The sequence below is a fragment of the Heterodontus francisci genome, chromosome X, assembly GCF_036365525.1.
Source record: "Heterodontus francisci isolate sHetFra1 chromosome X, sHetFra1.hap1, whole genome shotgun sequence".
Taxonomy (NCBI): Eukaryota; Metazoa; Chordata; class Chondrichthyes; order Heterodontiformes; family Heterodontidae; genus Heterodontus; species Heterodontus francisci.
Window position 1 is genome coordinate 15,581,040 of NC_090421.1, and position 11,818 is coordinate 15,592,857.

At 44.2% G+C, this 11,818-nt stretch overlaps 1 protein-coding gene across 1 annotated transcript in view; it reads right to left on the bottom strand.

Annotated features, from left to right (window-relative positions):
* The window catches only part of hat1 (histone acetyltransferase 1), a 232,113-nt gene that overhangs the window by 19,011 nt on the left and 201,284 nt on the right, over positions 1–11,818 (bottom strand). The window contains exons 4-5 of the mRNA XM_068024473.1: positions 9,455–9,575; positions 8,158–8,337 (exon numbers count right to left, since the gene is read on the bottom strand). Coding sequence (XP_067880574.1) covers positions 8,158–8,337; positions 9,455–9,575 — 301 coding nt within the window. The remainder of the gene's footprint in view (positions 1–8,157; positions 8,338–9,454; positions 9,576–11,818) is intronic.

Genomic DNA, 11,818 nt, shown 5'->3' on the forward strand with positions numbered 1-11,818 from the left:
GGGTCCTTGAGAGGGTGCAGAGGAGATTTACCAGAATGGTTCCAGGGATGGGGGATTTTAGTTACAAGGTTAGGTTGGAAAAGCTGGGGTTGTTCTCCTTAGAACAAAGGGAGATTGAGGGGAGATTTAATAGAAGTGTACAAGATTATGACAGGTTTAGGCAAGTTAGACAAGGAAAAATTGTTCCCATTAACAAATGGTACAAGGACTAGAGGACACAGATTGAAAGTTTTGGACAAAAAATGCAGAGGGAATATGAGGAAGCATTTTTTTTTAATATAAACGCAGCAGGTGGTAATGACCTGGAACTCACTGCCCAGGAGAGTGGTGGGAGCGGAGACTATCAATGATAATGATCAAGAGGAAGTTGGATGGCCACCTGAGAGAAAGAAGAGTTGCAGGGCTAAGGGGATCGAGCTGGGGAGTGAGACTGACTGCATAGCTCCGTGGAGAGGTGGCATGGGCTCGATGGGCTAAATGGCCTCCTTCTGTGCTGTAAATTACTCTACGCAGTTTTATAATGGCGCACATCATTGCGCTAGACAAGAGCAAGCACAAAGAGGGAAAGAGAAACAGAGACAGAGCATGCATGGGGTTGGGGTGGGGGGGGGAGGGGGGGAGGGGTCGGTGGCAGGAGACAGGCAGGCAGAGGCAGGCACACAGCACACACAGAGAAGTAGCAAGAGCTCAAGAGAGACTGAGGGACTTGTGGAGGTCGTGGTGGGGGCACCTACGTTATAAACTGAATGAGTGTAGAGTGAGAATGTTTAGAACAGCTTATGAAGCAAAACTACCAAGCTAAGAAATTTGCAAGACTGAAACTGGAAAGTTTAAGATGAGTCAGATATATAGGCAATAAAAAGCAGAAAATGCTGGAAATACTCAGCAAGTCTGGCAGCATCTGCGTAGCGAGAAACAGTTCACGTTTCAGGTCTGTGATCTTTCATCAGAACCGATAAACAGTCATCAACCCGAGACATTAACTCTTTCTCTCTCCACAGATGCTGCCAGACCTGCTTAGAATTTCCAGCATCTACAGCATTTTGCTTTTGATTCAGCAAATATATAGGCAGTTTTAGTAAATCATTTGGATATAAAAATTAAGTTTGAGGTTAGATGTTCCTAAACACAAAGCAGAAAATGCAAGATCAATTTACAAATTTCACAAGGTGAAGATGAGTGACCAGAAGGAGGCAGATCTGCCTCAATATTCCAGTGGAGGATGAAGAGGAGGAAAAGGTAATGAAGGCAACAACAGGTATTTATATCATGGTTTTAATGTAGAAAAACAGCCAAAGACTTCCAGAGATGTAATCAGACAAAACTGGACGTTGAATTAGCCAGCGATAGCCAGGCTGAGGCAGTTCTGAAAATGGACACGTAACTGGATTAGTAGGGACTCAGACTGACCAAGAATCCAGACAGAGGAGACGATAGGCCCCAGAGACACTGGGAATTGATTGGCAGAGCTGGGACTCGGGGAGAGTAGGAAGGAGCCACCACGTCAGCCTTGTCCAGGGGCCTGGAATGATGATCAAGCTGAGCTTCGTTCACTGAATACAGCAGCTGGGTCTAAGATTGGACCCAAACTAAAGTCCCGGTCCCAATTACTGGCAGTGCCCCGATGGCAGAAATGCCACACACCAGGTAGCACATCAGTAATTTTCCAGCACAGACAGGCCAGTAAACAGCAGAGTTGGGAGGGGAAAAACCCAGCTGTGCCATCAGTAGGCAGGCAGTGGAGAGTTACATCTGAAACTCCCAACAGAAGTCACTGAACCTAATCCCACTCCAGGAAGAGCAGAGAGGTGTCGTGCGGTCAAAGACAGGTTGCTGAACCTGTCGGGTTATCTTTCAGCAGAAAAGGAGATAAAAGTTTTCACATCGTCAATCACATGAATTTTCTCTATATCAGACAACCTTGACAGAATTAATGCAAGTCCCTTTAACAGGATACTGATGAACTTTACATTCAGAAATATAAATGTGCAAGGAGTTTATAGTATTATAATTTAGATATAGAGGCTCGTGATTACTAATCCATTTGAAAAGAGGTCCTTCAACCAAAAAAATTTGAGAACCACTGGACAAGCAATTATGTTACTGGACTAATAATCCCAAGAATTTGAGTACAAATCAGACGATGGCAGTTTGACAATTAGAATTCAGATTTTTTTTTAAAATCTGGAAATAAAAAGCTGATACCATCAATGAGCATGAAGCTGTTGCATTGTTGCAAAAATCTTACTAATATCCTTTAGGAAAGATAATCGGTTGTCTTCATCCAGTCTATTATGACTCCAGTCACACACCCATGTGGTTGACTCTTACCTGCCCTCTGAAGTGGCCTAGTGGGCCACTCAGTTGTAATAAACCACTAGAAAGGAAAAAAATAAAACCGCACGCATCACTTGGCTACAACTTAGGTTTTGAATTCGGACATGACAAAGGCACACCCTGCCCAGTCAACCCTGCAAAGCCCCCTCGCTAACATCTGGGGTCTGGTGCCAAAGTTGGGAGAGAGCAGTCTCACAGACTAGTCAAGCGACAGTCTTACATAAAGAAACAACTTGCTTTTATACAGTGCCTTCCACGACCTCAGGATGTCCCAAAGTGCTTTTCAGACAATGAAGTACTTTTGAACTGTAGTCATTGCTTTAATGTAGGAAATGCAGCAGCTAATTTGTGCACAGCAAACTCCTACAAAAAAAGCAATGCAAAAATGATCTGATAATCTGTTTTAGCAATTGCTGATTGAGGGATAAATATTGACATCAAGGATAACTCCTCTGCTCTTCTGAATTGTACCGTGGGATCTTATATGTTCATTTGAAAGGGCAGATGGGGCCTCAGTTTAACATTTCATTGGAAATACAGGACGTCCAACAGTGCAGCACTCCCTCAATACCGCACTGGAGTGTCATCCTGGGTTTTGCACTGGAGTCTCTCGAGTGGGGCTTGAACCCAGAACCCTCTGATTCACAGGCGAGAGTGCTACCACAGACTAGTCAAGCAACAGCCTGACAGTTATACTCACAGAATCATACCTTTCAGCCAATGTCCCAGACTCCTCCATCACCATTCCTGGGTATGTCCTGTTGCACCTGCAGGACAGACCCACCAGAGGTGGCGGCACTGTAGCATACAGTCGGGAGGAAGTGGCCCTGGGAGTCCAACATTGACTCTGGACCCCATGAAGCATCAGGTCAAACATCGGGAAAGGAAACCTCCTGATTACCACCTAGTGCCCACCCACTACTCCTCCATGTTGAACACCACCTGGAAGAAGCACTGAGGGCAGCAAGGGTTACAGAATGCACTATAGATGGGGGACTTCAATGTCCATCACCAAGAGTGGTTCAGTAACACCACTACTGACAGACCTGAAGGACATAGCTGTCAGACTGGGCCTGGAGCAGGTGATGAGGGAACCAACACGAGGGATAAACCTACCTGGCCTCATCCTCATCAACCTTCCTGTCACAGACGCATCTAACAATGATAGGAGTGACTGCCGCACAGTCCTTGCGGAGACAAGATCCCATCGCCCTACTTAGCACACCGTCCATCGTGTGGTGTGGCACTACCACCGTGCTAAATCAGATAAATTCTGAACAGATCTAGCAGCTCAAAACTGGACATCCATGAGGCACTGTGGGCATCAGAAGCAGAACTGTATTCCAACCCAATCTGTAACCTCATGGCCCAGCATATCCTTCACTCGACCATTACCATCAAGCCAGGAGACCAACCCTAGTTCAATGAGGAGTGCAGAAAAACATGCCAGGAGCAGCACCAGGCACACCTATAAATGAGATGCTAATGTGGTGAAACTAGAACGCAGGACAACGTGCATGCTAAACAGCAGAAGCAGCATGCTAAAAACAGAACTAAGCGATCCTACAACCAACAAATCAAACAAAAGCTCTGCAATTCTGCCACATCCAGTCGTGAATAGCGGTGGACAATTAAACAACTAATGGGAGGAGGTGGTTCCATGAACTGCTCCATCCTCAACAATGGCAGAGCCCAGCAAGAGAGTGCAAAAGACAAGGCTGTGGTGTTTGCAACCATCTTCAGCCAGAAGTGCCGAGTGCATGAACCTTCGCTGTCTCCTCCTCCTGAAGCCCCATGACCACAGATACCAGTCTTCAGACAATTCGATTCACTCCGTGTGATATTAAGAAACGGCTGAGCACACTGGATACAGCAAAGGCTACGGAGCCTGACAACATTCCAGCTGAAAACCTGAACTCCAGAACTAGCTGTGCCCCTAGCCAAGCTGTTCAAGTACAGCTACAACACTGGTTTCTACCTGACAATGTGGAAAATTGCCCAGGTGTGTCCTGCCCACAAGGACAAATCACACCCAACAAATGATTGCCCTATCAGTCTACTACAATAACGTATTTATATAGCATCTTTAACGCAGTAAACATCCCAAGGCACTTCACAGCAGCGTTATCAAACAAATATTTGACACTGAACCACAAAGATGTTAAGACAAGTGACCAAAAGCTTGCTTAAAGAAGTAGGTTTTAACAAGTCTCTTAATGGGGGAAAGAGAGAAGCAGAGGGGTTTAGGAAGGGAATAATTTAGGGTCCATGCAGCTGAAGTCACACCTGCCAATGGTGGGGCGATGGAAATTGGGGATGCACAAGAGGCCAGAATTGGAGGAATGCAGACGTCTCAGAGGATTGTGGGGCTGGAAGAATTTACAGAGATAGGGAGGGGCGAGGATTTGAAAACAAGGATGAGAATTTTAAAATCAAGGTGCTGCCAGACTGGGAGTCAGTGTAGGTCAGCGAGCACAGGGGTGGTAGGGGAACGGGACTTGTTGCAAGTTCGGATATGAGCAGCAAAGTTTTGGATGAGCTGAAATTTACAGGAGGAAACAAGGTTGGGGGGGTGGGGAGGGGTTGGGCGCGCAGCCAAGAGCTAACAAAGGCATGGATGAGGGTTTCAGCAGCAGATGGGCTGAGGCAGAAGAGATGGGTGATACGACAATGGAATCGATGGCTGGGAAACAATGGCTTCGATCTTCTCAATATTTAATTGAAGGAAATTTCTGCTCATCCAATACTGAATGGAGGACAAGCAACATGACAATTTAGAGACAGTGGAGTTGTCGAGAGAGGTGAGGTTAAGCTGGGTGTCGTCAGTGTACATGTTTTTGACTGATGTCACCAAGGGGCAGCATACAGATGAGAAAAAGGAAGGAGCAAAGGATAGATTCTCGGGAAACTCCAGAGGCAATGGTGCAGGGGCGGGAAGAAAAGCTGCTACAGGAAATTCATTGGCTACAACTAGACAGATGAGAGTGGAACCACAAGAGGGCAGTCCCACCCAGCTGGACAACAGAAGAGAGGCTTTGGAGGAGGACGGTTTAGTCAACAGTGTCAAAGGCTGCAGACAGGTACAGCAGGATGAGGAGAGATAGTTAATCAAGGCCACAGTCATATAGGATGTAATTTGTGGCTTTGAAAAGAGCCATTTCAGTACTGTGGCAGGGGCAGAAACCTGACCGGGGCAGTTTAAACATGGAGCTGCTGGAAAGATGGGCATGGATTTGAGAGGTGACAAATTTAAGGACTTGGGAGAGGAAAGGGAAGTTTGAGAATGGGGTGGTAGTTTGCAAGGACAAAGTCCATCATTAAGTACATTCAAGCCTTAGATCGATAGATTTTTGATCTCTCAGGGAATCAAGGGATATGGGGAGCAGGCAGGAAAGTGGAGTTGAGATAGAAGATAGAAGAACTATGTGCAGTTTTGGTCCCCTTACCTTAGGAAGGATATTATTGCCAGAGAGGGAGTGCAATGAAGGTTCACCAGACTTGTTCCCGGGATGGTGGGACTGTCCTATGAAGAGAGATTGGGGAAACTGGGCTTGTATTCTCTAGAGTTTCAAAGAATGAGAGGTGATCTCATTGAAACCTACAAAATACTTAAAGGGATAGACAGGGTAGATGCAGGTAAGATGTTTCCCCTGGTTGGGGAGTCTGGAACCAGGGGACACAATTTCAAAATAAGGGGGAAGCCACTTAGGACAGAGATGAGGAGAAATTTCTTTACTCAGAGGATTGTGAATCTTTGGAATTTTCTACCCCAGAGGGCTGTGGAAGCTCAGTCATTGAGTATGTTTAAAGGAGAGATTGACAGATTTCTAAATACAAATGACATAAGGGGATATGAGGATAGTGTGGGAAAATGGCATTGAAGTGGATGATCAGCCATGATTGTATTGAATGGCGGAGCAGGCTCGATGGGCTGAATGGCCTACTCCTGCTCCTATGTTCCTATCAGCCATGATCATATGGAATGGCAGAGCAGGATAAGGCGCTGAATGATCTACTCCTGCTCCTATTTCTTATGTTAGAAGGGTCAAATTGGATTTTCTTTTTGGATGGTGTGGGGGCAATGACAGTGATGGAGTGGGGTACAGTACCTGAAGAAAGAGAACTATTACCAATATCACTTAACATGGGGGCCAGAAAAGAAAGTTGGGTCATCCACAGTTGGTGGGAAAAGGGTCGAGGGAGCAGGAGGTGGGTCTCATGGGCAGGAGGAGTTTAGAGAGGGCACGGAGAGAGATAGAGAAACGAAAGAAAGATGCAAGTTCACGGCCAGGGCAGGTTCAGGACTAGCCGACTCCCAATAATCAGAGATAGAAGGTGTTGTCGATGGTGCTATCAAGCAGCACTTACTCAGCAATAACCTGCTCACCAATGCTTAGTTTTGGTCCCACCAGGACCTCATTACAGCTTGGTCCAAACATGGACAAAAGAACTGAATTCCAGAGGGGAGGTGAGAATGACTGCCCTCGACACCCAGGCTGCATTCGATCGAGTGTGGCATCAAGGGGCCCTAGCAAAATTGAAGTCGATGGGAATCAGGGGGGAAACTCTCCACTGGTTGGATTCATACCGAACACAAAAGGAAGATGGTTGTGACTATTGGAGGCCAACCATCTCAGTCCCAGGACATCGCTGCAGGAATTCCTCAGGGCAGCGTCCTGTGCGAGATCAATATACCAGTTGTCGCCAGATGCATACATAACTCCGTCCGCTAACTTGAGGGAGTGAAGATGGGGGTTATAACTGGAGAAATTACCAGGGTGAGAGAAAGCAAAGGTTAAGCTGAGGACAAGAGCAACAATGGTGAACATGAGGGATTGGTTAAGTTGATCAGCTGCTGGGCAGCAATGTACAGAAATAGATGAAATAATTTGGATGTATTCAGAACTCAAAGCTGTTAATCAAGTCCATTGTACAAGGAATCTAACCTTAAGTCGGCTTCCCAACCTTTTAGTAACCTTGGACTTTGAATGTAATTTATTTTACCCTGTATTAAGTAAAGTTCAGGTGCTGAGTTATGGATACATTTAAACTACACCTGTAATGGAGTTAAACTGCATCAGAGAACTGCATGACATACTTTGTACTTGATTATATGATGGTATGAATCATATCATCAGAGATGTAAACGAAGCAGTGTTAGTTCCTGGATCTCTGATCTAACTCCATCTTTCATGGCAAGAAAAGGTTATCCGTTTTGCACTCCCTAGTTAGCAAGTTTGGTTTGTTTACCTGTTAACAGAATCTGATCGGGCTAATCGGAAGATTACATTTCTCTCCTAGAGAAACTAGCCATAATTTTAAGCATCTAATATCCCTTCGATGTGGCAAACCTTTGGCCAATTCACAAAGTGAACTACGATAAAAAGGAGGTTTATAGATTCATTGGATACTCTTTAATTAATGGATAGATTTAGCTAGCCATGGAATTATTGCAGTACAGAGGAGGTAAAATCACTAATATAAATTGTACTGGATCTGTGGCAATGCTAGGGCCAAATCTGTAGCTGTAGACATCGTAGAGTGTCAGTATCAACTAATTACACTGTCTAGTTGTGAAGTTCACGTGTGAACAAAAAACCCCCACCAGAAATCATTGCTGAGAGATACACAGTAGAACCAGACAATCAATGCCTCAGTAAAAGCTAGCAGCAGACAGTGAAAGTCAGCGATCTTCAGTGCAGAGCTGGCAATGATAAATGCCTGTACCAAATGGGATCGATCAAGTGTTTAACCAGCCAGAGAATATTCAGGCTTCATAACAGCCATTAGAAATGCACACCATTGCGCTTATTCACTCACCTTGTAAATCTCATAGTTTAACTCCAGTCCCTCCTTCTCATCATACATGGTGTATGAGTGAATGAGTAATCCAAATGGTCTGAAGGAGGCGTCCTTTTCCAGCTGCACAATAAACTCATCAAGGTTGATGCAGTAACCAGCTGGGATAAATTCTAACACTTTACTTTCAACATTATCAACCTAGATAGGAAAAAATTGTTTACAGTAAACTACAGGGCTTTATGTACATAGGAAGCAGTTTCTCTTTTCCCTCCCTCTGATATTCTTCTCTTGCAGCATACTGCAGTCTCTTATTGATCCCATAGATCAAAACATAGAAACCATTTTATGACAGCCAGGTAGCACGCTCCCAGTCAGCTGTCCATCTATACATATAATCCTCCTCGGCAATGCTGTCGTGTCCCAGTCCATTGAAATCAACGTGTAACATGAACAGCAACACCGGCTAATTCTCTGTTCTTTCGGAGGGGGGGTGCTTTTACCTCTCAGTCTGTTACAACATATAGCGGAAAGACAAACGGTTTCCTCCTCCTTTTCAGGAGGCACTCTGCAGGACTTATTAACGATCGTAACAGACTCCACAGTGTACCATAAACAGAATTACAAAACAACACTATTAGTTCAGTTAAAGTAATTTAATCAATGACATGGTTCTTCTAAAAAGTTTCTATCTGCACATCATTCCTCAGTAATTTTTTCTTTTAAAAAAGGGATGAAATGTCTGACAGATGTTTGATAAGTTTACAACTGCAGGAATGGAAGGCAGACAGTCCTCGCACTCCAAGTATGCACGGTCCTATTTCAGGTCTCTCTTGGCATCAAAGCAGTGAAGTCACGCTTTAGAAATCTCTGTCCTCCCCACTTGAAAGTGTCAACTCTTGCCATGGTGCAGCTCCACAGGCATCAGCAGTCCTACAGTACCTCACCCGATTGGGCTCACACATAGGAACAGCCAAACAGAGAACCAGTGGGGCGTGCAACCAAGGGAGGGGCAAGGAAAGGAGAAAGGAATATCATAATCAAAGGCTGATCTTCACACGACATCCATAAGAACACTTTCTGGCAGTGATCAGGAACAGAAACCCTGCAAAATTTTCCCCTCCCTAACTCAGGGGCACTGAGGTCGATTCTGGCCTGTACTGCAACCACACACCAGATGCCACCAGTGAAATAATGCATTACAGAACCTTGCTTGTATGAACCGGTTGCAGTACCATGATGCAGTGCACAAGCTCAGCACTGCCTAGGTTAGTAAGACCTAGTGAAGACAAGCAACTGATACATTTCAATAGCCTACCTCTACGTTGTCATATTTTTCTATAACTTTGCTGGAGTATTTGATATTGAAGAATGTAGTGAGGCTGCAGGTACTGTAGTACAATTGGATTTCAAGGTCCTTGTAGCCAAATACTGATTCTCTGCAGGCAAAGCAGAAATAACCACATGTTGATAGAGAATCTGCAGAGGTTAAATTTATTTTCTCCATTTCAATCCAGGGCCATTTATAAATCTCAAATGAGCATATTTACTTGAAGATGTTTAGTTACACAGTGGTCACATCTAGTGCCTGATTTATACTAGAGCTGCCTCAGTAGAAGCATTGCTATTGGCTCTGAGCTCACAGTTCACCCATACAGCTCAGCAATGTACCTTTGCTATTACTCATCTGTTTTAAAAAAAAACTTGCATTTGTATAGTCTTTCACGATCTCAGGACATCTCAAAGCACTTTACAGCCAATGAAGAACTTTTGAAATGTAGTCACTGTTATAACGTAGGAAATGCGGCAACCAATTTGCGCACAGCAAGATCCCATTGACAGCAATGTGATAATAACTGAACAATCTGTTTATAGTGCACATACATTTCTCAGCAGATTGAAAAGTTGCGCTTGCGACTTTGTAGAAAACATTTGCGCAAATTTGCTGAACCTGTCTCAGTATAAATGGGAAGTGAGCTGTGCTGTGGAACAACTTGCACTGGAAGAGGTTCCATTAACGCAAAGGGTTACTGAAGAGCTCTTCAAATGATGCAACACCGCAGCAAGGTTTATTCAGTAGTTCAGCAGCCCTGGAAACTAGTCAATAACAAAGGTATCAGAACACAGCTGTTAACATTTATATGGTGCCAAATTATGAAAGTGCTATGAAACTTAAAAATCAAAAGATTTCAGCAAATCATCTATATCTATTGTATATTAAATTCAGTACATGCAGCGAACATTCCACTGAAAACACCCACCCCAATCTCTTTGAATGGGATGTCCCACTGTAAAAATGAACACATTTACCAGCAATATCTGATACACTTGTCAGTTGGGATAGGAGTTTCAGTGTTAAAGGTGTCACACAACATCTGGCATCAAACAATACCAACTCTGTATGTGTGTGTATTACAAAGCAGAATACAAATCAATGGAAGCCATGATCAAACAACAGTGCACTGGTCAGACCACACTTGAGTGCCAGTCAGAGACAAAGCATCGGAAGTAATGAAGATCCATGAGGGAGTGTCAGATGGACTGAGTTACGAGGAAAAACTGGAGAGACTTCAGCTTTTTATCCTAAAAAGGTACACCAGATGGGACCTCGGAGGAATATTTCGACTTGGCTCATCAGGTTATGGGTTCAAGCCTCACTCTAGGACTGAAATCCATAATCTGGGTTGGCACCCTAATGCAGTATTGAAGGAACATCCTTTTGCAGACATTAAACTGAGGAACCTAAATTGCCTGCTCAGATGGATGGCAAAGATCCCATGGCACAATTTGACCAAGAGCAGGGAGTTCACCTGGCATCCTGGCCAACATTCCACCCTCAATTAACACCAACAGTGAAAGTATTGCGTGCAGTCCTGGGCATCCCATTGTGCAAAGGATAGAAAGAGCCATGAAAAAGGGACAGTAACAATTCACTAGAATTATACAAGGAGTAAAAGACTGTAGGTGGGGAGCTAAAAAAAAAAAAGGCCTTTTCTCACTGGAACAGAGACGGGATCTAATGGAGGTTTTCAAAGGAATGGAAAGTTTTGAAGAGATTCGCAGTGAAAGGTTTCCAGTGGTTGGTGAATCGATAACAAGGGGGCATAGACTACAAATTACCATTGGAAGAATGAAGGGGGAAATGAGAAGCAACGTTTTCACATTGTGGGGTTATTAGAACAGGGAATGTTTTACCACAAGGCTACTGAGACACAGACTGGAACACCATTTAAAAAAGGAGTCAGATACAAGGATTTGGAATGGAGAATATAAGAGGATAGTAGAGATGTCTAGTCAACCAGTCTGGCATCTGATCAAGCAATACCATGAGTTTTCCCAAAAAGATCATAGAACATCGGAGTACAGATATACTCTGAAAAACATCAAACCAACATTAACACAAGCATATCAGACTCCATTGGGAGCCAAGAATATTATAAACAAACAGTGCAATGTGCAGGGTGGGGGGGGGGGGGGGGGGGGTGGTTTCAGTAGATGGGAAAGAGGCTACTGTGGTGCTCAGATTTTAAAAAGGGGGCAAAACAAACACAGGCAACTACAGATCCATTAGTCTCACTTCCATGTCAGGGGTTTGAATTATGGGAACAGACGGGAGAAACCTGGATGAATTCGCCCCAGAAAAGTGACTGAGATGACCTTATCGAGGGATAAAAGATAATTA